The following is a 27,224-nucleotide window of genomic DNA, read 5'->3' as shown; positions in this document are numbered from 1 at the left end:
TGATCATCCTGAAAATAATGGATGAGGACTGATTTGAAAAGGTTTATTGTCATTTCTCATTTGTCATTCAGCCCTAACTGAACGTGTTTACTTGTCCATCTTGTATTTGTGTATGAGAGCAATAAAAAGTGTCTGATGCTGCTGCTGTTGCCAAAGTGAGCTGCAGTCGTCACGTGACAGTGACACTGATGACTGTGGTGTTTCTCTCTGTCGATAAAGTTACAGTGTGATGTTTGGAATAAACGTTCTGATCTTATATTGGAGTTGATTTTTCTCTTCAGTCATATCTACACATAACTAATGTGACCTGGTGAGACCACAGACATATGCTGTGTGTAATGATGTCATCAAACACATTTACAGGACTTAAATATGCACTTGTTGTTGGAAGGCTTTCCATTTATATAGCACTTTTCTAGTCTTGTTGCCATTCACCCATTCATCACTGCTGGCACAGGAGCAACGTGGGATTAACAATAGAACTACAACAAAGGGAGGTCATTTTGACTGTTTTTGATTTTTTTAGGAAATTACCTGGAAGTAAAAGCTAAAATATTCATCTTTAGATGTCAAATTGGAAAGCATAGCATGTTAAGATTGTCCTTCACTGGAAATAAGCCTGAAAAACAGCACCAATTCAATAATTAACAGGTGTGGCTAAATCCCTTTGTCCACATTGTGTAGTAAAGTCAGGTGAATTGTATTTATATAGCCAGTAACATAACAGCCGTAACAGTTCACCCTCACACTGAGTCTGGGAAACTCTTTTTCATCATCCTAGCACTGAGAGGTGTGAGGCCCTAGTCTATAGTTATATTATAGAATTATAATTATTATATTATATCACATCCCACTGACACTCAGTCAGGGCTGTCTACGGGGAACCTGGACGATAACCAGTGAAGCACATTTGATATGGTTTGCCTGCAGGGGGCATTTTTGTATTCTCATTGCCCCGCCCACACTGCACAAGCATCAGTTAATGCAGTATGGTCGGGAGTATTTCTGACGACGTGTGACCTCTTCCTGGATTCACCTTTTTTAACTCAAACTTTAAAACAGTGTCATGTCTGTGTCGGAACATCACATCAGAGCTGCACTGAAAAGAGAGAAAAGGCCTCAGTCGTGCATTTGTCATTGATACTGATGAGAGGTTCACTGGTTGGTTTGTTAGGATGTTTCTCGTGTCTGAAGGCCAGTGTTTAGTCCTGCGTGTGCAGCCCTGGAGAACTCAGTGGAACATGTTCAGCATTCGGTGACAACACTCAGCCTCTGGAACACAGTCAGGGTCAAGCAGCTGTTCAGCCTTCACTCTGCTGATAACTTTGTCCCTTTGCTCCGTATCATGCGTCCAAACGCAGGTGTGAGTCTGCAGACTCTGCACGGTGCCACTACCATCCCGAGTCTCGCTCCGTTTGTAAAGTTATGGACACATGCAAGATAGCAGCTCACAAAACTGCCTGAACAGTTTTTACCATTAGAGTCGTCTTAATCTAACTGTTCACACTGCAGACACAATTATGTGTAGGATTCATTTTATAACTCTCAGTCAATCCAAACTGTTATTAAACCTCAAACCTGAATATTTAACAAAGGAGAAGTGAGTTATAACTCTCACAGGCTTTCTATATGCGTGCACAATTATTATGCAACTAAATGAAAACATCTTCACATGTCACTTGTTTATTTTCATTTATTGGAGCAAGAATAACAGACTAGAAAATTCCGCGGCCTGCTGTTCTTGCTGCCGATGACTTGTGCTGGTCAACGAGTAACATTTGGGTGGATTGAACCTTTAAAACTTGAAGTATTTGGACAAAGTGGTATTCTGGTGGAATCACCCTTTAAAAGAGACTGATTCTTAAACTGTGAGGATCCAAACTGGGCTGGGCTGTGATCATCTCCCATTCATGTGTATGTGGAAATTATTCCCAGTTTTTTGCAATTTTTTTCGCCATGGTTGCTCCAAACGCACATTTTGATATAGGGGTTGTGGGGGGTTTTCTCAAAACTGTCAAACGATGACCTTTTTGTACATAGTTATTGAAGACCTAGTAACCACTACACCACCATGCCACTCAGGTCTTACAGTAAAATGTCACAGTTTAGTACGTCGTCCAAAGCAACATGTTAACAACGTTTAAAGCAACATCAACACAACTTCTTAAGATTATTTGTAATTTATTACAAGACTTGTTTTTTATCAATGATTGCATTTATAAAACCAAATATTTCTACTCCAGTGACTTTGTGGTGCCTCCATTATCACGAGGCGGCGGCAGCAGCAGCAGCAGCAGCAGCAGCAGCAGCATTTATTTAGTAAACTGCATGTGCATTTCCAGAAGTGATGGAATTCCTTGAATGCATCTCGTTAACTGCTCCTGTGAAACATTAAATACTCCCTTTTGCCCATTGAAATTGCCTTAAAACAACGTTGCCACTTTCACTTCATTCATTTCTCTGTCCTGAGCCAGTGAATAGACTTGAAAGTGGACTTGACAGATTTGTCTTTTTTGTTGTTGTTTTTTTACAGTTTTGCCATCATCACAAATCAGATTGATCAAAACCTGTAAACAGGAAGTTGCTTCACAGAAGGACAAGGCAGATGAGGGGTGAAGATTAAATTATAATCCATAACAGTTTACAAAACAATGCACAATAGAAATTAATCAAGAAGAAAGGGTAAAGAAAAAGTGTATAAAAAATACGATAAATAAAATAGTCCATAATCCAAAATATGATAAATAGGGATAGAAGGTGTGCAGTTGAAGGACATTTCATTAATGATTCTTTGGAGATGTAAGGATTGATGAAGGTGTCTGATCCAGAGCAGCATGAAACACGATCACCGTCACTTGAGCAGGTGTCTCAGCTGGTCCTGCAGGTTTTTAGAATGTTCCACGCTGCAGAAAGGAAACAAGCAGACGAGCAAGTGTCATCATTGTGTCATCATGGTGTCATCATTGTGTCATCATTGTGTCATCATTGTGTGACAGCTGTGACGGCAGCTCTTTCCATTGAACCAGAAACATCGTCACTGCTAAAGAAGACTTACTTCTTCTGGATGGCTTCTTGTCTGAGTGACAAACACACAAAGAGAAAGAGACAAAAACACACAGATGAACTCAATTTCAGTTAGAAAAAAACATTTAGTAACTGTGTCCTCACAGGCTGATACTCACTGGTACTGTAAATGTGTGGTGATAATGGACATTTTCCTCAGACTCTAGAAGACAGATGAGAATTAGGATCAGCAGATCATACATTATTGACTCCAGTGAGAAATGTGTTCCTAAATCACTGAAATGATTCACAGGATAATTAACCCTAGGAAAGGAGCTTCAAAGATTCCAAATCCTTAAGCATGAGAAACACTGAACCATCCTTTAAAAGTTTGAAAATAGTTTCATCAGGTGTGTCTAAACATATGGCTCCTGTAGCATAACTCGTCCTCAAACGCTGTAACGATTTTAAAACTCTCTTCTCATCTTGAGAATATCTTTGCCACTTAATCTCACAATTGTGTTAACTGCTCACTCTCTAACACCAAAGTCCCCACACACAGGAGTGCTTGATAGACCACTGCCTCCATCAGTGATCAGTCAAGTTATTTTGTGACTGTAGTATTTAAAATCCTTGGTATGGATTTAAAGTGAAGAAAACGTCAGCAGCAGCAGATCAGCAGCTCCTGATGGTCTCTGTGGTTTACTGATCAAACTTCAGTTCAATCACAGAGTTTGAGTACGATGTGTTCCTGTCTGTCCCACAGCACTGACTATCAGTGCATCAGACACTTTAACTAAGTCCTACTTTTTATGATTTCATTGTTACTTGGTGTACATATTGGTGTCATGATAATAATTGAGGATCTTTTGTTGTGTTCAGGGTTGTGTTGTTGGACAGTAGTGAATGTGATGAGTGCACTGACATCCTCTGAGTGCAGGATAGCATCCTCCTGAATCACCATGTTCCTCGCTGCTTGACTGAGAAGCTGAAACAAACATGAGAAACAATGAGGCGTTTACGCTGCTACAACAACAACAACAACAACAACAAAGACTTCAGAAGACAGAAGATGAGCTGATAAAAAACAGGAAATTTGACTGGTTCATGTACTTTGATGGAATCACACATGAATGTTGTTGTTGTTGTTTAGCTGCTTCGGTGCTTCATACACCGCTAGCATGAATTCGCTTTATAACGTTAGCGGAAACAAAACCTACAAAAAAGTGTCAAAACACAATCGCTGCTGTTGTAGACAGCGCTGAGTGTAGCGGTGGTACGTTTATTTTGAAAGGACGCTTCCGCTTCCTCGGGGCGCTGGTTTAGCAGAACTGTGGACATAATGAAGTATTGTGAGCGTTTACCTCCTGACTGCGGGATCCTTTGAGAACCTGGCGGGTCAGTGCGATCACGTCCCCGCTACAGGAGCCCACTTTGTCCGATAATAAACCTTTAACCGACTGACCGAACCGCGGCTGGGGATCAGCAGACGCCATCTTGTGTTTTGTCTGGTGTGCGCGAAGGGTCAAAATACCCAACTCACCCCAAATATACTATATATACTATATACTACTACTAATAATAATAATAATAATAATAACTATCACTGTTATTATTATTATTATCATCATCATTATTATTATTATAATAATAATAATGATAATAATTATCATTATAATAATAATGATATTAATATTATAGCAATAATAATACACATAATAATAACAAACAACCATACTGTATTAATTATGTCAATGCAACACATATATTTACACTCAGCACACACATACTTCATACTTTTAAAATAATATATCATCACTCCATTGATGTGTTAGACACAGAGTTAGTTTAAAGTCTTTTCTTGGCGCCATGTTGATGTGGTTCGTAGAGAAGTTCCTGGCTCTTTTCTTGTAAACTGATGTTCACAATCATAAAATAAATACAATATTGTCTTCAACCTATATACGGTTGTCAGGAGTGTCGTCCTAAAAGTTCATTTACAGTACGTTTCTTTTTGTTGAGTATATTTCTGTATATAAATCCTCAGCACAGTGATGTGTGGACCTGTCATGTTTTTATACAACAGTGAATAAATCAAGTGTTTTCTTATCTTGTTGGAGCGAGCACAGCATCACATAGTCAAAGTCAAGGATGTGGCATTGAAGGCGCAGCATAAAGGCAGCTCAGTGCCGCCCTGCACAACTCCTCTATGTGATTCCTGCTCTGTGCTGTCTCACAGCACGCTGTAGAAATGGCTTGGTTTATGTGTCTGTGTTTGTTTGTGGTGGTGTCTCTGGCTTTCTTAGTGGTGACTTTAAAGTTCAGATCGTCTACACGTGGCCTCCCTGAGCCCCCCCAACTCCCAGCACTGCCCCTGATTGGCAGTCTACTCAGCCTGCGGAGTCCACACCCTCCTCATGTGTTTTTCAAAGGACTGCAGGGAAAATATGGGCAGATCTACTCTCTGAAGATGGGCTCCCACAGGGTCATCATCGTCAACCACCACAAACACGCTAAAGAGGTTCTGATGAAGAAGGGAAAGGTGTTTGCAGGGAGACCCAGGACTGTGGGTAAACCTTCTCTGTTACGACGTCTTCCTTTGAGCACCAGCAGCAGTTGTCACTTATGCCTTTTCTTCTTCTCTATCTCTGTCTGGTCTGATTAAGGTGACCACAGATATTCTGACCAGAGGTGGGAAAGACATTGCATTTGGAGACTTCAGTGCCACCTGGAGGTTCCACAGGAAAATAGTCCATGGAGCTCTTTGCATGTTTGGAGAGGGTTCTGCCTCCATCGAGAAGATCAGTGAGTCGTCTTTAAAATCACTTCTTTTCATTCAACGTGATGGTTACAAGATGCACACTCCAAACCCGACACTATATACACAACTTATGAGAAATACTAAAGGGCCTAAATTATAAATGCACATGTAGAATCTCCAAGCAGATTAAACAGGTTGTGTGTATAAGCTCTTGGACATGGTGGCAGTATATACCAGAATAAATGCAATTTGTTTCAAACCTGAAAAGAAAAAAGAAAAAAAGACAGTAATGGAGACACAAAGCAGACAGATTTACTCCAAGGCTGAAGCAAAAGAAGCAAAAAAAACCAACAACTATTCACCAGCAACAGTTTCCACCAGGTAACAGTATCTGTCACATCACAGGAGAGTTCACATGAAAGTTCCTTTGTAGATCACAGGCAGTGATGGACAGTTACTCACTGCACTTCATTTTCAGAAATAAACTTCCATTTCATTACATTTGTATTGACATGTAATTAATATTTGTATTTTACTTATATGTATAACTTTCTTCACTGATTACTCCAGGATTTGTTAACTAACACAATAACAGGTCATAAAATAAAATGCATAGTTAAACCATAACGTTAATGAACAGTAAACAAGAAACTATCCTCCAGTATAAACATCAAAGAATACAAGAGAAGAGAAGAGAGTCCTTTATTTGTCCTGCAGTGGACAATTTACATTGTTACAGTAGCAAAGACAGTAAGATAATAAATAATAAACATGTGTTACCAAAAAAATTACAATACAAAACATATTAACATATATAAAATATATAAATATATATATATATATATATATATACATACATATATACATATATAAAAAGAGTTAATGTAGAATGTACATTATAGACATGGTTAGGGTTAGTATGGACTTGATATTTGCAGTATAAATATGTATAAATACTGTATATTGCACTTGACAGTTTGCAGAATATATTTACAGTATAAATAACAAAGGTTGAACATGGGAAATTGTATAAGTATGAGTATATTGCACAGTATATTGTGGGTGGAAGGGAGGACTGAGGAGCGTGGTCTACTGAGAGCAGTGTTTGTTGTACAGTCTAACATTTCAAGCAAATGAGTTGGTATTTTACTATTTGGAAAAGGTGTGTCAGTGTGTGTGTCAGTGTGGTGTGGCATTGCAGTAATTTAGAAAGTTGGAGACATTATAAACATGGTAAATGTGCCATTAAACATCCCCTGCTTCAGTCTGTGCAGAGGCCCAGTCTCTGTGCTCCATCCTGTCTGAGGCAGCAGCTGCTCACCTCTCCCTGGATCTGTCTCCTGAGCTGACACGTGCCGTCACCAATGTCATCTGTTCGCTCTGCTTCAACTCCTCCTATTGCCGAGGAGACCCAGAGTTTGAGTCCATGCTGGAATACAGTCAGGGCATCGTGGACACTGTTGGAAAGGACAGCCTGGTGGACATCTTTCCCTGGTTACAGGTATATAAGATCATTATTAAAGCACCAGTTTAATATGGAAAATTAGGAAATAAATAAACACATGAATAAATACAGATGTACAGAAATAAGCTACGAACGAGTATAGTTTGTTTTACGATCAGTGTGCTCAATAAATGAAGTAAGCCTTCTCTCTTAATGTGAACTATTTCAATTTAGTTTTGTTTGTGTTTTTATTCTGTTGCTGCTTTACAGTTTAAGTCTAACATGACCATCCAACTCAAGGTTACCTTCATAGCACAAGGCAGATGATGGGAGAACACATAATGTTTTCAGAGATTCTTGTTATATTGTTATTATATATAAATGATTCATAATTCAGAATTACCAGTAGAACACTAAGTCTCTTTGTCTGTCACAGATCTTTCCCAGTGCAGACCTGCGTCTTCTAAAGCATTGTGTTTCAATTAGAGACAAACTTCTGCAGAAGAAATACGATGAACACAAGGTAAAGGATACTCTTTTCACTCAAAGTCAAAAACACCCACAATATGTAAGTGGAAATGACTGATAGTGACTGATAGTAATGTGAAATGTGAAAACATGATATAGAAGAAGGTCAGAACATTCTAACTACACATTTAACATATAGCTTTATAAAGTGCACTCCTCACACAGTCATGCAAGAAAATATTATTATTTTTATTATTATTATTATTATTATTATTATTAATAATAATAATAATAATAATAATAATAATGATAATAATGATAATAATAAAAAAGAAAAAGTTATTTTACACCATGGCACACAGAAGTTGTTGATGCCTCCTTTAGTACTGTAGTAACTGTGTTATTTTGTTGCTTTGTGTATACTAGTATACTGTATAGTATACTAGTATACTAGTATACTATACAGTATACTAGTATACTACCATATTTCCACAAGGTAAAAAAAAATGATGTGGAGCTGAACATATATACATATACGTATATATATACAGTACATATACATATATATATATAGGTATGTATAATCAGTAACTTTGTCAATGAACCTCTCTCAACTAGTCATTCCCTATTTTCCAAATAATCCTTGAATGTGGTTCCTCTTCTCAGGCAGATTACAGTGACCACGTGCAGAGGGACCTACTAGACGCTCTGCTGCGAGCGAAGCGCAGTGCTGAGAACAACAACACAGCAGAGGTCAGTGCAGAGTCTGTGGGCCTCAGTGATGACCACCTTCTCATGACTGTGGGAGACATCTTTGGAGCTGGTGTGGAAACCACCACCACTGTGCTCAAATGGGCCATCATCTACCTCATCCATCACCCACAGGTAAGGCTGGCTGAGGATTCTGCCTCAGGGCTAAAAAAAGGTCTGTGTTGAAACGCTTGTGTAAGCTTAAACAAAAATATCACCCACAAGCTGTGTCACTGTCATACTGCATTTCCCCTGGAGGTCAACTTTATTTTCACAGTCAACGCTGTCTTTAGTTGATCAAATCAAGCCCATGGATTTATTTATTTTACCTGTGGGTGGATTTGTTTTGCAGTTTAAGACAGTTGCATCCTTTAAAGTGGCAGTTGAGTACTTATTTAACAAAAAAAATTATATGAAAAAAAAATATAATAAAAACTTATTATAAACAAAAACAAGTTTTGCCAAAACTATGAAGAAAGTACTTCATATGATAGATAATCTGTGATATAAAATATTTACCCTGGCTCCACCTATCGCTCGTCATCTGATTCGCAAAATCTGGTCACTCCCGGTAGCGTTATCCAATCACAGCCAAGTGTTGGCTCAGGGGCGGTCCTGGTTCACTGACTTCCTGTTGTGCGCGCTCCTGAGAATTTCTCCTCCTCGTAAACACCATGACCAAGTTCAAGGAAAAGTGATGGCGGAGACGGAGCTTTTTTGTCAGAAACTCAATTCACTGTAAAAACAAAGACGCATGCAACGAAACAAGGAGGAACACTGGAGAAGTTAACTCAGTGCCACTTTTCTACTCAACAGGTAAATACTCATTATTAAGCAAATCTAAATCTTATACTATATGTTTATAAAGACGTAAATATATCTTTATTTCTTATTTACCCCAAAGCTACAAACCTTGTGTTGTGAAATATCCAAGCTACTTTGTCTGTTTGGTTATTTCCAGATATTTATCGCAACCTGTGACAAGTTTGATGGTGTGGTTTATCGTTTAGTAGACTTGTAGTCAAGACCGAGACCAAGACCAAGACAAGACCAAGTCAAGACAAGACCGAGACCGGGAAAAAGAAACCAGACTAGTGTTGAAGTTACAGAATAACTTGCATGAATTGAAGAACAGCAGCATACTGGGGTTCAGCCCCAGTTTACATTCAATACATATAGAAGGTATTATTTATGTCGTGTGAGATCACTCACAGGAAATGTTTTCACAGACTGGCTGAGATCAACTCTGACGCTGTTAGAGGACTGAGACTCTGCTGAGGACTGACAGGACTGATACTCACTCATCCCAAAGTCATCTGACAAAACAGCTAACACCTCCGACAACTGAAATTAAATAAAAATCAATTGTAACATCAAATTGAAGATACACAATTATAAACTTGAAATTGCATCATGTCCTATTGTAGTGGCCAAATTACACTGTATGATATATATACATATATATACACAGTAGCGCACCGTGGGGTTTCAGTCAGGGCCTTCAGTAAAAAAAAAGAAAAAGAAAACGCACAAACACAACCACATACAAAACACTATATATTATGCACTATATTCACAAGACATTTGATCTGCAACAACCATAGCGCACACAAACACGCACACCACTGTGCATCTATAGGCTACTGCATCATTAACACCACATCTTCCATTAAGTCATTCAGCAACTGCAATTTCACAAGCCACTATATGACACAAAAACAAGCTTCCACATAAGCATAGTCGTCAGACACGCGGGGAACACGTCCACGGCACTATTTATCATCAACAGTTTGGTCCTCACCACTTCTAGAAAATGTTATCAATTTATCATTAACATTCCAACTACCGTAAATGATGTACCTCTTCGGTGTAGGTCTTCCTCTTGAAATAATGAGCAAGATCATTATTTCTTACTGAATATTTGTGCATTAACGGCCTGTTTGAAGATTTTCAATCAGGTTTTAGATTAAACCATAGCACAGAAACAGCACTAGTTAAAGTTAGTAACAACCTTCTCTCGGCCTCAGATAATGGTCTAGTGTCTTCACTTGTCCTGTTAGAACTTAGTGCTGCATTTGACACCATTGATCATGATATTCTACTGCAGAGATTGGAGCAGACTCTTGGGATCACAGGTGCTGCCCTCTGCTGGTTTAAATCATACTTATCTGATAGATTCCAGTTTGTTCATGTTAATGATAAAACCTCACTACAAACAAAACAAAGGTTAATTGTGGAGTTCCACAGGGCTCAGTGCTTGGGCCTATACTTTTTACCTTGTATGTGGTTCTTTAGTAGGGATGCAACGGTTTGGTATGCATCACGGTTTTTGGGCCACGGTAACGGTACAATTTTGACATCTTAATATAAAACTACTCAGACTAGCAAAGGCAATACTGCATTGTAAAAATAATTAAAAGCATAGATATAATCAAACCACAAACTTTTAACAATAGTGCACTATTAGATCAAATTAAACAGCAAACAAATTAAATATAAATGTCCCCGTAGAGTTTAGAATTCAATTTTCCCCCATTCTTCCTTTCACCCCAACCGGTCGATGTAGTTGCTGCACATCTGTGAGTCTGGTTCTGTCAGAGATTTCTTCTTCTGTTAAAGGGAGTTTTTTCTCTCCACTGATGCCTAGTGCTTTCTCATTGTGTGAACTGTTGGGTTTCTCTGCTCTCTATAATATTGTAAAGGTTTTTGCCTCTATGTACAGTGCCTTGAGATAATGGATGTTGGGATTTGGCGCTATAGAAATAAAATTGAATTGAATTGAATTGTTTGTTCCCAGTTTTGTCTGTGTGCCCTTACCTAGTGTTCACTGCCAGTGACTCTCCCTGACGTTCAGATCGCTGTGGTTGGCTGAGATAAACTCCACAGAGAGCCATACAAGCAGGGAAACCAGGACCCATAGATCCCTGATATAATCCCACCTTCACCTTGAAACCATCTGTCATACCAACTGCACACCTCACCACTGTCTCACTGTCCTCATGCATGATCTGATCTGCACCATCCTCACATACTTCTCTGCCACTTCTTTCTCATACAGTACCACAGTTCCTCTCTTGGCACCGGATCATAAGCTTTCTCTAGATCAACAGACATAGTGAAACTCCTTCTGGCCTTTTCTATACTTCTTGGGCATAACCTTTCCGGTGACATCACGGCTAACCACGATTACCACTACTGCGCAAGTGCGTCAAGGAAAGAAAAGCAGACAAGACAGTGGAAGGTGCAGCGGCAGTTTTGAGAGAATAACAAAGCTTCAAAAAAATAAACGATTACGTCGATTATTTAATTAATCACTGACGAATTTGATATTTGACATAATCGTGACTAGTCGACTAATCGTGGCAGTCCTAGTTACTACTAGATATATGTGATGTCCTTCGTGAATGTGATCACTTTAAACACCAAACAATGTCTGTGTGAGTGCAGGTGCAGAGGCGTATACAAGAGGAGCTGGACAGCAAGGTGGGGTGTGGTAAGTCGCCACAACTCTGTGATAGAGGCAGTCTTCCCTACCTGGAGGCCACCATCAGAGAGGTGTTAAGGATCCGCCCTGTGGCCCCTCTGCTCATCCCCCATGTAGCCCTCAGTGACACCAGGTACACTCATCCTACCATAGTTGTGCAGAGGAACAATTGTTACATACTGTTCTATAAGCTTGTCTCCGGTCTCTGCTGCTCCGTAGCATCGGTGACTTCACTGTGAGGAAAGGAAGTCGAGTCATCATCAACCTGTGGTCTCTGCACCATGACGAGAAGGAGTGGGACAATCCTGAGCTCTTTGATCCTGGTGAGTAGACGCCGAGTCTCATATATAGAGCTTGCAATATATAGGGAATGCAATTCTGACCTTTGACAGATGATCAAAGTCCTCCAGATCAGTGAAGAACGTGAATAAAGATGACGCAAACAAACATTAATGGCCACTGTCATTGTCATTAATGGAACTTTCACATAGTTTGTAAACTGCTCATTCTCTCACACCAAGAGGTGCAATGCTGCCCTCCACAGCTAGAAGTTCCCAATCACATTTGCTCTTGGTGGTTCCTCAGAAGTTCAAAGTCTCCCATTGCAGATCAGAGTTCTTCTCCCTCCAAACATGTTGCTGTCCCTTTACAACCCTGCATACAGACCAGCTGCATGACACAATGCCAAAACTCCCCAATGACAAGGAAGAACAAGAAAGGTAGTTCAAAGCTCTTCCCCTCCTCTCATCTCCCCATGTTTTCTTCTTCTCTTTCTTCTTATAAATGATGATGGTCTGTACACTAAGAAGTGCAATACTGTCCTCCACAGTTTGAAGTTCCCAATCACATTTTGAAGTCCAAAATCACAGTTCAAACATCAAACACACTTCCCTCTCAGCAAGAGGGTAACTGGTTGGAATCCCGGTTCCACTGAGGGCCTTTCTGTGTGGAGTTGGCGTGTTCTCCCCTTGTGTTTGTGGGTTCTCTGCGGGTACTCCGGCTTCCTCTCACAGTCCAAAAACATGTAGTTTGGTGATTAGCACGGTGTAAATCCTGGGGGGATGCGGTGGACGTGCCCCCACTTCAATAAAGTTGCCCCACCAAATGACATAGTGAAAACAAATAAATAGAAATGTGTGTTGAAGGCACAATAGCAGCTGTGCTAATAATAATCGTCAGATAATGTGTTTCTTACGTATGGTAAGATTCCCCTGGTGTTCAGGTTAATTGGACACTATAAAGTGACTGTGAATGTGAGAGTGAGAGTGAATGGTCGTCTCTGCGTGTTGGCCTTACCCCGCCTTTATCCCTGTGTCAGCTGGGATTGGCTCCAGCCTCCATGACTATCATGTGAAGGATAAAGACAATAAGTGAAGGGAGTTGAAATCCTTTTAATTTGTGTTTCATAACAATAGTGAAAATGATCTCACTTGACCAAAACATGATCAGCATGAGCAGTGGTCTAGGTATTAATGAAACCTCCTCATGAGTTTGGTTTTCTTCCTCTGCAGGTCGCTTCTTGAACAGTGAAGGCACAGGTGTGATCCTCCCATCGTCCAGCTACCTGCCCTTTGGTGCAGGGGTCAGGGTGTGTCTGGGCGAGGCCTTAGCCAAGATGGAGATCTTCCTCTTCCTGTCCTGCATCCTGCAGCACTTCACCCTCTCTGTCCCCCCAGGTCACCCTCTGCCCAGCCTGGAGGGCAAGTTTGGTGTAGTCCTCCAGCCGGCCAAGTACAAAGTGAACGCCACACCCAGACCAGGGCGGCTTTTTTTTAAATAGAACATATTATAAATACGTCATGGCAACTATTGTCAGACACATTATGTCTTTGTAATATTAATTATTATTTCTTAGCAGTTCAACAGTTCCCAGAATTGTTTATGAATACACTTGAATAATTTGAAGTATTTTCTTATCTTTTTTGTGTTGTCTTTGAACAAAACTAAGATCAAGTTAATCACAAATGGTTTACTTTAGCTTGGATTACTTCATGTTCACTCTGAGTGAATTTCTGCCTGAAAAGTCAGATATTTGTCTGGTTAGAACATGGTTAGAACATGGTTTCATGTGTCAGATTAAATATAGACTGTCATTCTCACAGTGAGGTGTGTAGGTCCTGGCCCTGTGAGCACACGTGTGACTACAACTTGTACTTTCTAGAATACTCTATGTTGAGATGAAATCACGAGGAGGATTAAAAAGGCCCTGGAGCCACTTTTGGTGACACCAGTGTTGTGATAATTACTGAAAAATAGTAACTAGTTACAGTTAGGATGGAAAAACGTAACTCAGTTACTGAAACCAAAAAGTAATGCGTTACTGAGAAAGTAACTTTTTAGTTAGTGTAAAACGTTTTTCCAATGCTCACATTAAAATAAAGGTTGATTGATTGAGTTCCCCTCTAGTCGTCATTTCAGCTCTGTACTGATGTTTTCCACTACATATCTGAGGGGAAACAACACCTGCTTTTATCTGTAAAATGTTACCATTGGACTCTTGGAATAATAGCCTGATATTGCTTAACGAGATCCAAATAAACAAGTAAACATGCCGCGCTGTTGTTCTGTCAAGTTGTGCCTGTCTTTCAAACTCCAACCGCTGCTGCTTGGGTGAAAACCTCCACGAGGAGAAACTTCTCTTGCCCTTCTCGCGCGTGTCCTGACCTGTCCAGTCCTGTTCATGGCGCGTGTTTGATTACGTGTGGGACGCTCGAGGGCGAAGTGCTGTTTTTCAATTCAATTAAATTCAATTAAACTTTATTGATCGCTGACATGTTATGGAAACTGTGTGCCTTTGTAAAACCTCACCAAAAGGAACGGAGTAACGCAGCGTTTGGTAACAGACACGGAGTTACTGAGTTTAAAAAAAGACATTATTACACGTTACATTATTAGTTACTGAATAAAGTAACGGCGTTACTACCCAACACTGTTTGTCACATGTTTCTGAGTGAAGAGTTAAGATAAATGACACAGGAAGTGACAACACATTACAGCAGCAGAAAAGTAATGGAACATTACTCAAAGGCTTTTGAGTAGGCAGCAGTGTCACGTCACCTCTCAGATTACTTCAGGTTCAGGTTTTATTAAATGTTTGCCTTAAAGCTAGAATTATTTTTTTTTTTTTAAAAGAAAAAAAATAGCATTTTCATGTCGCAAGACAACAGATAAAAACTGTCATTACTGAGAGGAGGATTTAAGGCCTCTTAAGTGGGACCACTTTAAGTGACAACATGCTTTACCTGAAGGCCGGTGAAAAGAAGAGAGACACCAGGAGTGACCAGGAACAGCTGGGTGTATTTCATGAATCAATAACATTAATAACAATTATCATCATCACTATCGTGCTCATCATCTCGTCCAGGCTGCGACACAATATACAGAAACAGTAACTGAGCTGTGGTGAGGAGCGACCTGATGTTCCTTGTGAGCTGAGGAGGAGGAGGCGGCGGTGGGATGCCCTGCTGGAGCCCGTCGCTGTGTGAGGAGGAGACGACCCTTCCTCACGTGCAACACAAACACATCACCCTCTGGGGCTTAGCTTGCACAACTACAATTTTATCCTACACTTATTCAGAGCACATGTACAGAGTATTCATTGTTTTCCGCTTTATTAAAGTTAATGCTTGATTTTCTTTCACTCATTTTCCATTTATAACCTTAAAGTAATACAGGACAACATTTTCTTAAGTTGTACAATATGGGGCCACACAGTTGGTGTAGTGGTTAGCACTCCTGCCTTTGCAGCAAGAAGACCTGGCTTTAAGTCCAGGGTGGAACAAGGGTCTTTCTGCATGGAGTTTGCATGTTCTCCCCGTGTGTGCGTGGGTTTTCTCCGGCTTCCTCCCACAGTCCAAAAACATACAATATGGAGATTAGGTAAACTGATTACTCTATGGTTGTTTGTTGCTATATGTGGCCCTGCGATGGACTCTTGAACTGTCCAGGGTGTGACACAGGGTGTGACACAGGGTGTGACCTGCCTACTGCCCTATGTCAACTGAGATTGGCACAGCACCCCCGTGACCTTCCTGTGGAGGATAAAGCAGTAGATAATGGATGGATGGAAGTAGTACGACACAGACCCCAGGAGTAGAGTGGATGTAACGTCAAATCATTGAACAAGGCTCCGGTTCAGAGAACTGGCCCCAGTTTGTAATCCAAGAACAGTAGTTCAGTTGATTTTATATTCAGTTTCTTACTTCTACAGGTATCAGTCAGAATATCTATCACACCTCAGACAATGTTGGTTTTACTCTTTTATCATAATAATCTCATATTTGCAGGTATGTAAAAAAGTCTTTATTTTTAAATCCAAATTTCTTTTGTAATTCTATGAAACTTTGAAAGTGTCCCCTGTGAGTTAGTGTGCACACTGCTGTAATGGTCCTGTTCCAGCATCTTCTGCATTCTGCATCACTGGTTCCTGGTTTGAATTTGTGATCTAGAGCAGGTCAAATGAATCCTTTAATGTCTCCCTCCATATTTGTTACATCTTGCTTCAGATATCCAGTGTTTAATAATTTCATTATTGCTTTGTTAGGTGCATTATTACTTCACCTCACAGAGTGAGAGTGAAGTATTGTTTTAGTGGCTCTGCGTGTCTGTCTGTCTGTCTGTCTGTCTGTCTGTGTTTCCACACTTGCCAATATGACCAGCAGAGGCCGACAGAGGCTTGTTTTTAAGTTGTTACTCTGTCTGATCATTTGTGCCAGTGGTTCAGTGAATATTGTAAACAAGGACAACATCAGAGTCCCTCTTTGTGAAATGATGCTGTCGGTTAAATGTCCATTCATTTGAATCCTTGCTTACACATATACATATACATACATATACGTATATATACATATATATGTTTATATATGTATATATATGTATATGTATTTATATATATACACATATAGGTGTACATATATGTACACTTGTTACACAATCTCAATCAAATGTATCACAACAAAGAAGACATTGACAATCCACAGTGAAATGAGAAGAAATCCAGTGAGATGGACAAAGGTAGAAAAAGCTGATTGTTGTTACTCCTCCAGCAGAGGAGGAGGAGAGAGCTTCAGCTGCAAACTCTCTGCTCCTGGTCGGGCGGTAATCAGAAGCCCCGCCCTCTCATTGCTATGGCAGTGGGAGAGTTCTGAAAGGATGGACAACTGGAGAGAAAAGAAAGTGTTAGATCAACTTATTTCTGTTTTCATTATACAAACTTTATTCAGCACTGTTGCATGAATTTGATGAAGAAATATTCTCTAAATGGTTTTTAGAAAGGTGGCATTCTCTACATCATAATTTACAAGAACAAAGGGGACAGGACAAACATTTTTAAATAGTTCAATAAATAAATAAAAAGAACCAAAAAGGAAACTATCATAGTTGGTTTTAAATTTAAAGGTCCAGTGTGTAACAATTATTCAAATTAAGCAAATTGTTGACATCTAATGGTGAGACTACAGATTGGAACAGAGGACCAAATGAGACAGGGAAACTGCAGAGGCCTTTGTACATGTACTAATGCTATTCTGTTAGCAACTTCCTGGTAAAAGCTTTGTATAAGTTCTATTCAGATCCAGAAAGTTCTTCTAAAAACTCCAGGTCTGTAAAACACAGGTTTTGCCTTGTGTTTGAGCCTTGGTAGAGGTCTGTGCTATAATGAGACAGACAGTGTTCGTACCCTGGATGGTCCTCGGTATAAACAGCGCAGCTGATCCCAGGACTGTTCCTGCTGAGGGTCCAGTGATGCTTCAACAAAAAACTGCAGCACAAGCACAAATACAAATATAAAAATGAAATCTGTGTAAAACACAACAAAAAAACATTCTCACAAAACCAAACTGCATTCTCACCTTCTTAGGCAATGTGATTATATCTGATACACAATTACATGATTATGTCTAAACATGTTTGAAGAAATGAATTTCCTGGTTATGAATGTGGTTTGGTTTCGACCTTAAAAAGGCACAGAGAAAAAGACCATGGTTTTTACTCATTATAAAACACACACATACACACACACACACACACAGACAGACAGACAGACAGGTACGTTATTAATCCCGCAGGAAATGCAGATGTCCTCACAGTGGCATTAAAACTGTGAAATCTCTCTGCAGGGGTCACCACCACAGACAGAGATTGTTTTTTCCTCACATTTATCGGGGCGTGGGACTGGCACTAGGAGTCGATGTGGGGTCAATTAAGAGCATGGGTGTCAAACTCAAATGACCTGGGGGCCAATGAGCCTAAACCTTAACAGCATCACTTCAAATTCATGTATGGTACACTGTAACATCGTTCATATGCACATAGTACTCTTGTGTATAATAGTTGAACACTTCTTTTACTCACTGATTCAGGTTCAGAGATGACTTGCTCTAGCACTGAGCTCCCGTCAGTGGAGCAGTGGTAAGACATGAGCTCATTTGCAAAAACTATAAATTAGTTTTAAAATGAGCTTTTCTCTTTTTTAAAGTTTTGTTACATGGTATTCTGACTATTCTGAAGCTTTGATTATAAGCTGTTGATTCCTGCCAGGGTGAATTTAGTAGCATAGGTTAAGACCCACTTTCTTACATATCCTAGATATCTTAATTCTACTCTAGTGCAACAGGCCCCTGGTCTCACACTGTAATCTGTTGCTTGTCAGACATTGTGAATAATTGTGAATGACATCACTATAGTAAATATGGAAAAAAACTAAACATCATCGGGCAATAAAATACATTTCTACCAAAACCATCATTTGAGAATGCACTTAAGTTACTGTAGGTGGAAACATTTGTTACTGTAGGTGGAAACATTTGTTTTTGTGAGACAGTTTTGGAAATAAATAATTAAGGATAATTTAAGTTCTTTATAATTATTCACCAATAAATATTTCCAGAAATGAGTTGTTTTTTGAAGTAAAAAGAAACCTTAAAACTTATTTCAGCATAATCTGGGAGATTAGATGAGATCAATGTTTACCTTCTTCCTGTGAGCCTCTGCTCCTGCATCATGATGCATGGATGTAACACGATTCTGTAACACACAGACAAGAGGACAGAAGGACAGAAGGACAGAGGGACAGAAGGACAGCGTCAGGTCAGAGCGCTGATTTCTAAAGTGGTCACTCAGTTTCTGCAGAATGATGTATTTGGAAAACGCCGTCCATAAAACATGTTTGATGGAGAGCAACATGAAAAAGAAAATACTTCATGGAGACCAAAACCTGGTCTTAATGAAGCCAAACCTCATTTCTGAGTTAAAGTTAGAGGTAAGATGGAAACTGTTGTCAGGTTAAGGCATTAAGGGATTATGGTTTGAGTCAGTACACTGTCCCAACTGACTCACATTGACTTCCATTTATTTGAACAGCCTACCCAAGGCCTAATCCTTAACTTAACTTAACTTAACTTAACTTAACTTAACTTAACTTAACTTAACTTAACTTAACTTAACTTAACTTAACTTAACTTAACTTAACTTAACTTAACTTAACTTAACTTAACTTAACCAGAATTCAACTGTTAGCCCTTAACTTAACCAGTTCCTCAGAAATTAGGTTCTGCCTCATTAAGACCAGGTCTTGGTCTCTGGTCCTGACAAGGTCAATATTTAGACCAGGAAAGATCCTAAACTGGTAAGAAACGCGCGCGCACACACACGCACTCACGGACTCACGCACACACACGCATGCACACGCATGCACGCACGCACACACCTGTGCCAGAGAAGTGCTGCGTCCTCTCTTAGTTTCAGTGGAGGACACTGCTTTTCCTCCGTGGCTGGACGAACACTTGTAGCAGCTCCATCGTTGCTGCTGCTGCTGCTGATGTGAGGACAGGCTCCTCCCACAGTCCTTCTGCTGCAGGCACTGAACGTGGTACAGGTGACCGCAGCTGACACACACACACACACAATATGCATTTGTAAATACTGTTAGACCACCGCTTAGACTCATTAGCAACTATGAGGCGATTCATAACCCTTGGTCAGTCTTTAATGTTATTTAATATTATGTATTATAAAAGCCATATTTTTTAGCTGATATATGTGGATATAAAGCTGCACAACGCTCGTTTCTCTGGAACGGAGAGAGACAATACACTTTCATTTCATTTGAAATTGGTCTCTCTAAATTGACAGTAGGAGTGACTGGTTGTTTGTCTCTGGGTGTGACCGACACTACTAGTCAAAGGTTTGGACACACCTTTTCATTTAATGCTTTTTCTTTATTTTCATGACTATTTACATTGTAGATTCTCACTGAAGGCATCAAAACTATGAATGAACACATGTGGAATTATGTAGTAAAGAAAAAAGGGTGAAATAACTCCAAACATGTTCCATATTTGACATTATTCACCCTTTGCTTTGATTACTGCTCTTCACACTCTTGGCCTTCTCTCGATGAGCTTCATGAGGTCGTCACTGAAATGGTTTTCCAACAGTCCTGAAGGAGTTCAGGTGACTGTGGAGGCCAGATCATCACCATCACTCTCACACAGCCTGGAGGTGTGTTTGGGCTCATTGTCCTGTTAATAAATGATGATGCTGCAGGATGCTGTGGTAGTTCAACACCATCACACCTCCTCCTCAAAGACACGGCGGGTGGAACCAAAGATCTCTAATTTGGACTCATCAGACCAAAGCACAGATTTCCACTGGTCTAATGTCCATTCTTGTGTTTCTTGGCCCAAACAAATCTCTTCTGCTTGTTGCTTTTCCTCAGTAGTGGTTTATTTAGCTATTTGATCTGATTGTGTGTGTGTGGCATTCATCTGGGCTCTAATCTGTGACTGGGACGAACTTCTCCTCAGCAGCAGAGGTGACTCTCCGTCTTCCTTTCCTCATCGTAGCCCTTGATGGTTTTTTCCAGACTGCACTTGGGGAAACATTCAAAGTTTGTTTCCGGACTGACTGAACTTCATTTGTCAAAGTAATGATGGACTGTGGTTTCTCTTTACTTAGCTGATTGGTTCTTGCCATAATATGAACTCTAACAGTTGTCAAACAGAGCTGTCAGCTGTGTTGTGTTGAGACTTCTGCACAACACAACTGACGGTCCCAACCCCGTTAAGAAGGCAAGACATTGCACTAATGAACCCTGACAAGGCTGTGAAGTGAAAACCATGTCAGGCCATGACATCATGAAGCTCAATGAGAGAAGGCCGAGTGTTTGTAGAGCTGTCAACAAAAGGTGAAGAATCTAAAATATGAAACATGTTTGGAGTTATTTCACACTTGTATGTTTACTACATAATTCCACATGTTGATTTATAGTTTCGATGCCTTCAGTGAGAATCTGCAACGTAAACAGACATGAAAATAAAGAAAAAACATTAAATGAGAAGGTGTGTGTGTGCGTGCGCATGCGTGCGTGCGTGCGTGTGTGTCTTAAATAAGCTTTTTGAGGATTAGGACCTGTTTTTAGGGTTAGAATCAGGTTTAGGCATTTACAGTTGAGGCCAAAATTATTAGCCCCCCAGGAATTATGGAACATTTTCCTAAAATTCTTCCCAATGTTTGCAGCATTGATAAAACTTGATATAATCAAACATCACCAGTGCCATTTAGTAGCTTTTGGTACATTTTGGATATAAAATAAATGTTTTGGCTTGCTTTATATCAAATATAGTGAAAAATGGGGTGGTCAAAAATATTAGCCCCCATATGAATTTTTATTTTCAAAACAAACCTAATTAACCAATCAGGTTTCAAACCACACCTGTGCAGTCAATTGGCTTCCTGACAACACCTGAGCATTCAATCAGCATAAAAGGAATCCAAGGAACAGGGCACATGTGCACATTGAGAGGGATTACTTTTACTCATCATGCCAAAGACAAAGGAAATCAGTTTTGAGCTCACAAAGAAGATAGTGGAGGCTCAGGAGAAGGGGGAAGGTTATACTGCCATTTACAAGTGTTTCACAGTGTCTAGAACCGCTGTACACTGCATCATTGCCAAGTACAAGGAGTCAAATTCAGTAAGAAACAAACCTGGGCATGGTCGTAAGCGCAAGATTTCAAGAACTCTGAAGAGAAAAACTCTGGAAAATCGTCAGAGATGTCAGCAAGAACCCCCGGACATCTGCCAAGATGATTGTTGCTGACCTGGCCTCTTCTGGAGTTGATGTTTCAAGGAACACAGTTGTGAGGGCTCTTCATCGAGCTGGGCTTCACGGCCATCACCCGAGAAGAACCCCTTTACTCTAAGAGCGGCACATCACAGCAAGACTGAAGTTTCCCCGTGAACATTTGAAAGGTTAAGATGAGTTTTGGAAGTCTGTGCTTTGGTCTGAGGAGACAAAACTGGAACTGTTTGGGCACATGGATGTGGCGTATGTTTGGCAAAGAAAGGGAGAGACCTTCAACCCAAAGAACACAGTTCCCACTGTTAAACATGGTGGTGGGAGCATCATGCTGTGGGGCTGTTTTGCAGCCTTGGGCACAGAGAGCCTTGTTCGGGTGCATGGCATCATGAAAAAAGAAAATTATGTTGAAATTTTGAGGAATAATATGCAGAAATCTGCTCGTAGTCTATCCATAGGTCGTCACTGGGTCTTCCAACAAGACAATGACCCGAAGCACACATTGAAATTGGTTCAACAGTTCATTAAGGATACCAAAACCAAGGTCCTGGAGTGGCCTGCACAGAGCCCAGACCTCAATCCTATTGAGAATCTGTCTCAGGTGCTCAAGCTGAATGTCCATGCTCGGAAACCACGCAATTTGGACCAGCTGGAACAATTTGCAATGGAAGAATGGGCCAAAATCCCTCAGGAGACCTGTGCCAACCTAGTAAAGAACTACTTTAAGAGGTTGTTTTCAGTTGTGGCTCAGAAAGGGTACTCTATTGACTATTAATGGCCAGGGGGCTAATAATTTTGGACGTCTAATTTTTGCCCTTTTTTGTTTCAATTCAGTGTATCAATAAAATATTCTCATCAGACTTAGTGGACATTTTGTCTTTGTTATTTTGGAAACAAATGCAATACAAACACTTGTTGTTAATGGTAATTTCCAGAGAGAAATAAAGAGTTTTGTCTAATTTCACAAGGGGGGCTAATAATTTTGGCCTCAACTGTAGTTGTGATGGTTAAGGTAAGGGTAACAGGCTCGGGAACGCATTATGTCTATGCGTGTCCTCACAAAGGATCCAAAACCAGCATGTGTGTATGTGTGTGTGTGTGTGTGTGTGTGTTACCTGAACACGATGATCTCTTCAGCTGAGTCCTGCCTCCTCTTGTACTGCTGCAGGCAGATGTTACAGTGATCCTGGCGAGGGTGGAGTCCCCTCGTGACAGCGGCGCGAAGGTGAGCAAGGGACCAGTGGAGGTCATGGTTCAACAGACTGGTGGTTGTTTCAAGTAAAGTCTAAAACAGAAAAGGCAGAGTTATGAAAGGACAATGTGGACGACGTTATCATGCGACAGAAGTGAGTGACGTTATGTGTCTGATATATCTGATATTGGACCAGGTCATCTAAAATAACAGAGCTGATAGAGCTGATAGAGCTGTGAATAAGTCGCTGAATTGCTCTTGTCAGGATTTATATTGTAATTTGGTTTGAGGATAGTTTGCCATCTTTAAAAAGTGGGTCATCGTATAGTTAGTTTGTAAAACACTGATGTAGAACATGAACTTGGCTTAACCCTTTAATAAGACTGAAGTGTGATGACAACATGAGATTACTAATTATATCTTAACCCTAAAAATGCACTTGATGGAAAATTTGTCCTCACCACCATCATCAGATACACACACACACACACACACGCACACACACTGTAATTTACCTGTTCATAGTTAAAAGTGTCCAGCATTCCCAGAATAAGGCCTTGGATCTCTGCCAGTTTTCCTTTCCCATAAACTGGGTCCTGACGGACACAAAGACGAGAGGACACTCATAGACAATGCATATTGCCTTGACCCCTGCCCTAACCTTAACCTAAACCTGATTCTAGCCCTAAAATCAAGTCTTATTTACACCTAAAATCATTTTAAATTGGTGAACAATCGCTAAACAAATTATAACTTCATTTTATGCATGTTATATTAAAAAATGTTCACACGACAAAAAGAATAGAAACATTTTGGGACCCAAACAAAATCTGCAGTGACCCATCTCTGGGTCCAGACCCAAGCTTTAGGAACCACTGCCCCCGACCCTTACCCTAACCTTTACCATTACAACTGCATGCCTAACATAAACCTATTTATCTAACCCAAATCTAAAAGCATGTGTTTAAAAAGTCCTCCCAGCCTACGACGGACACATATGGAGAAGTAAGAATACTAGCAGACGTGTATACCTGTAGTATTCGTTGGATGATGGCAGGCAGAGGAATGAAGCTGCTCATACAGTTGAGAACCTTCATGGTCAGCTCCTTCAGCACTGTGACAATAACAACAGCAGCATCATTCATATTCATATCCACAACAACAAAGATGCTCTGTCACCTTTTACAGAAGAAAGAAAGAATTAAATGTGGGTACACTGAAACATCCATGTTAATTCCAGGCCACTAGGGGGCAGAGGACATGTAATTAAAACAGTTTAGAGAGATGGTAATTGAATAAATAACACATGAATCCAAGAAATGGTACCAAATAGAATACAATATATAGTTATGTATTTCATCTATATGTACATTCACCAATAATTTTTTATTTTAGTGTATTAGTGTGTGTGTGTGTGTTTACCTTCAGAGGTTTGTTTGGCATTAGAGCCTTTTATTTGTTTCTGAGAATCCATCATGGCCTCCAGAAGAGGGAACCACAGAACCTGAGACACAAAAACAAAGAGCGTGGAACAGATGAGCAGCTCAGCTCTTTCCTGTAGTTCACACAGACGCGTTGATCCTGGTCCGATGCTGCCCTTGTTTATTTGTATTTGTATTCGTAAAACTGCACTTGAGTAAGTGTCAGTGGCAATAAGCAGATGTGTCGCAAGGTCAGCAGTTTGGAAATACTTTAATATAAGCAGTCTGACTGTACCCTGTGCTCTGCTCTTCTTCAACACAAGTCAAGTTGCTGTAAAGGTATTGTTAAGTAATAAGTACTCAAATTAAAGCAGTGGAAAAAAAGTGGTATTGGTGCTTCTCTAAGTGATGTGTGAGTGTGTAGATTCTCCATGGTGCTTTAAAAGTCTCAAAAAGTCCTCAAACAACAAAAATGGTTCCGACCCAAAACCATAGAACGACATGAAGATGAACGGCAGACACTACCTCTCGTTGTTGCTCATATAAGCTGTGTGAGCTTCGCTGACACAGGGAGATGATGTCATTCAGTGACTCCTTTACTCTGGTCAGTGTGGAATCGCCACCATCATCCTGCCACCTGTCTCCTCCTCCTCCTCCTCCTCCTCCTCCTCCTCCTCCTCCTCCTCCTCCTCCTCCACTAGTGTCCTGCTCTGCAGTGAGGAAACACAGTCTGTCCTTCAGCGTCTGCAGAAAAAGCAACAACAGCTACATCAAAGAAAGCAATTAACATCTATCTGATCTGTACATCTATACATCTATCTATACATCTATACATATATCTGTACATCTATCTGTACATCTATACATATATCTGTACATCTATACATCTATACATCTATACATCTATCTGTACATCTATACATATATCTGTACATCTATACATCTATACATCTATCTGTACATCTATACATCTATCTGTACATCTATCTATGTAGGGACAGTTTGAGTTACTGGCCCTGAAAATGAAGCAAATGTGGACTCCATTGTTAGTGTTAATAAACTGAACAGATGTGACATCATTGGAATGAACGATTAGGTGAACACGATATTATAATAACAACAATAACTAGTACCGCGCGCGGTTCTGAACGGGTTCGAGCCGACCCACGCGGGTCGCCGTGTGCCACGGCTCCCCGCGTGCCTCGCGCTCTCACCCGTTCATTCACCGCGCGCGGTACTAGTTATTTTCAGTACTAGTTATTTTCAGTACTAGTTATTTTCAGCGGCGTCCCTGCGCATGTCGTTCCAAATTTCGAGGGGGATTGGGCAACGTATGACAAAGTTATAGGGCACTTCCTGTTTAAAATGGCAGACTTCCTGTTCGGTTAAGTGCGTGTACGTAAACGTGTTCAGGGAACTTCCCTTGTCTTACATATCAAGTTTTGTGCAGATCGGATAATCTTAGAGTTTACTTCCTGTTTCGGGCATTCCACTTCCTGTTGGGAGGTCATCTCTTGCAGACATGCTCAGGACAGGTCCCTGGTGTCACATAAAAGGTTTCATGCAAATCGGACAACGTACGGCAAAGTTAGAGGGCACTTCCTGTTTAAAATGGCCAACTTCCTGTTCGTCTCCGTAAACGTGTTCAGGGAAGTTCCCTTGTCTTACATATCAAGTTTTGTTCAAATCGGACAATGTAAGACTTTACTTCCTGTTTCGGGCGTTCCACTTCCTGTAGGGAGGTGACCTTTTACAGACATGCTCAGGACAGGTGCCTGGTGTCACATATAAGGTTTTGTGCAGATCGGACAACGTACGGCAAAGTTAGAGGGCACTTCCTGTTTAAAATGGCCGACTTCCTGTTCGGTCAACGGCGTCTCCGGAAACATGTTCAGGGAAGGTCCAGTAACTCACATATCTAGTTTCGTGTCAATCGGACAATGTAAGACTTTACTTCCTGTTTCGGGCGTTCCACTTCCTGTAGGGAGGTGACCTTTTACGGACATGTTGAGGAAGGGTCTGGGGTCCCACATACTAAGTTTCAAGTGGATACAACAATCCCTGTTGGAGCAGCATCAAAAACTATAAACGTAATTCTGTCTGCTGTCACCAGGGGGCGCTGTATTTGAAAATGAATATTTTCATATAGACGTGTTCAGGGCCGGACTGTCATCAATCCTTGCAAGTTTTGTTCAGATCGGACCAGGATTGGCAAAGTTGTAACAGTTTGTTTTTTTAGAATTTTCTACCACCACCAGGAGGCGCTGTTTTCAAAATGTACCGTTTCAGCAACATAGTCGTCTTCAGCAACTAACCATCATCAACTATAGCAAGTTTGGTTGGGATCAGACCTTCCATCGCAAAGTTATAAGAGTTTCATTGTCTGTTATGAAAAATTATTATTATCTCCAATTTTGGCGCCCCCTATCTCGTACGCCATACAATATTTTAAAAAGCTTTTGATAACTTTTGATGCTCAACTCGTCCACATTGATCTCACCAAGTTTGAAGGTGATCGCACAAAAGCTCTAGGAGGAGATAATTGAAATACAAGCTGTCATATTGTCTGTTGTCACCAGGGGGCGCTGTTTTCGAAATTGAATATTTTCATATAGACGTCTTT

The 27,224-nt window shown here is 40.4% G+C and overlaps 3 protein-coding genes across 4 annotated transcripts in view; 1 reads left to right on the top strand and 2 right to left on the bottom strand.

Annotated features, from left to right (window-relative positions):
* Positions 1-1,678: 1,678 nt before the first annotated feature.
* Positions 1,679-4,533, bottom strand: borcs7 (BLOC-1 related complex subunit 7). Its single transcript, XM_058651894.1, has 5 exons — positions 4,368-4,533; positions 3,929-3,991; positions 3,183-3,226; positions 3,056-3,076; positions 1,679-2,903 (listed from the first exon to the last, which is right to left on the bottom strand). The coding sequence occupies exons 1-5, from the start codon at positions 4,497-4,499 to the stop codon at positions 2,852-2,854; spliced, it is 312 nt and encodes a 103-aa protein (XP_058507877.1). The 5' UTR covers positions 4,500-4,533; the 3' UTR covers positions 1,679-2,851.
* A 652-nt stretch (positions 4,534-5,185) lies between these two features.
* LOC131473509 (steroid 17-alpha-hydroxylase/17,20 lyase) lies at positions 5,186-14,463 on the top strand. The gene is made up of 8 exons (XM_058650744.1): positions 5,186-5,569; positions 5,670-5,808; positions 7,030-7,265; positions 7,645-7,731; positions 8,343-8,561; positions 11,874-12,043; positions 12,130-12,233; positions 13,422-14,463. The coding sequence occupies exons 1-8, from the start codon at positions 5,255-5,257 to the stop codon at positions 13,688-13,690; spliced, it is 1,539 nt and encodes a 512-aa protein (XP_058506727.1). The 5' UTR covers positions 5,186-5,254; the 3' UTR covers positions 13,691-14,463.
* A 724-nt stretch (positions 14,464-15,187) lies between these two features.
* Positions 15,188-27,224, bottom strand: part of vps8 (VPS8 subunit of CORVET complex) — a 69,642-nt gene continuing 57,605 nt past the window's right edge. Inside the window, exons 37-46 of one of the 2 annotated variants that reach the window (XM_058651552.1) lie at positions 25,300-25,345; positions 25,127-25,266; positions 24,603-24,684; positions 24,212-24,294; positions 23,696-23,776; positions 23,104-23,273; positions 19,616-19,793; positions 18,880-18,933; positions 17,588-17,668; positions 15,188-17,069 (exon numbers count right to left, since the gene is read on the bottom strand). In XM_058651552.1, coding sequence (XP_058507535.1) covers positions 16,944-17,069; positions 17,588-17,668; positions 18,880-18,933; positions 19,616-19,793; positions 23,104-23,273; positions 23,696-23,776; positions 24,212-24,294; positions 24,603-24,684; positions 25,127-25,266; positions 25,300-25,345 — 1,041 coding nt within the window. In that variant the 3' untranslated portion in view covers positions 15,188-16,943. The remainder of the gene's footprint in view (positions 17,070-17,587; positions 17,669-18,879; positions 18,934-19,615; positions 19,794-23,103; positions 23,274-23,695; positions 23,777-24,211; positions 24,295-24,602; positions 24,685-25,126; positions 25,267-25,299; positions 25,346-27,224) is intronic. The other variant, XM_058651553.1, reaches the window with a different exon arrangement.

The sequence above is a fragment of the Solea solea genome, chromosome 15 (genome assembly GCF_958295425.1).
Source record: "Solea solea chromosome 15, fSolSol10.1, whole genome shotgun sequence".
NCBI classification, from domain to species: Eukaryota; Metazoa; Chordata; class Actinopteri; order Pleuronectiformes; family Soleidae; genus Solea; species Solea solea.
The sequence above is the reverse complement of the archived record's forward strand: the minus strand, read 5'-3'. Positions and strand labels throughout refer to the sequence as shown.

What these genes read in the sequence shown, in the direction of transcription:
- borcs7 (XM_058651894.1), bottom strand. Translation starts at nt 4,499, where the DNA reads ATGGCGTCTGCTGATCCCCAGCCGCGGTTCGGTCAGTCGGTTAAAGGT. An exon ending in CTATCCTGCACTCAGAGGAT is followed by an intron (nt 3,227 to 3,928) that starts GTCAGTGCACTC and finishes TCTGTCTTCTAG; the next exon opens with AGTCTGAGGAAAATGTCCAT. An exon ending in ACCACACATTTACAGTACCA is followed by an intron (nt 3,077 to 3,182) that starts GTGAGTATCAGC and finishes TTTGTCACTCAG; the next exon opens with ACAAGAAGCCATCCAGAAGA.
- LOC131473509 (XM_058650744.1), top strand. Translation starts at nt 5,255, where the DNA reads ATGGCTTGGTTTATGTGTCTGTGTTTGTTTGTGGTGGTGTCTCTGGCT. An exon ending in GTAGCCCTCAGTGACACCAG is followed by an intron (nt 12,044 to 12,129) that starts GTACACTCATCC and finishes GCTGCTCCGTAG; the next exon opens with CATCGGTGACTTCACTGTGA. An exon ending in TCCTGAGCTCTTTGATCCTG is followed by an intron (nt 12,234 to 13,421) that starts GTGAGTAGACGC and finishes CTTCCTCTGCAG; the next exon opens with GTCGCTTCTTGAACAGTGAA.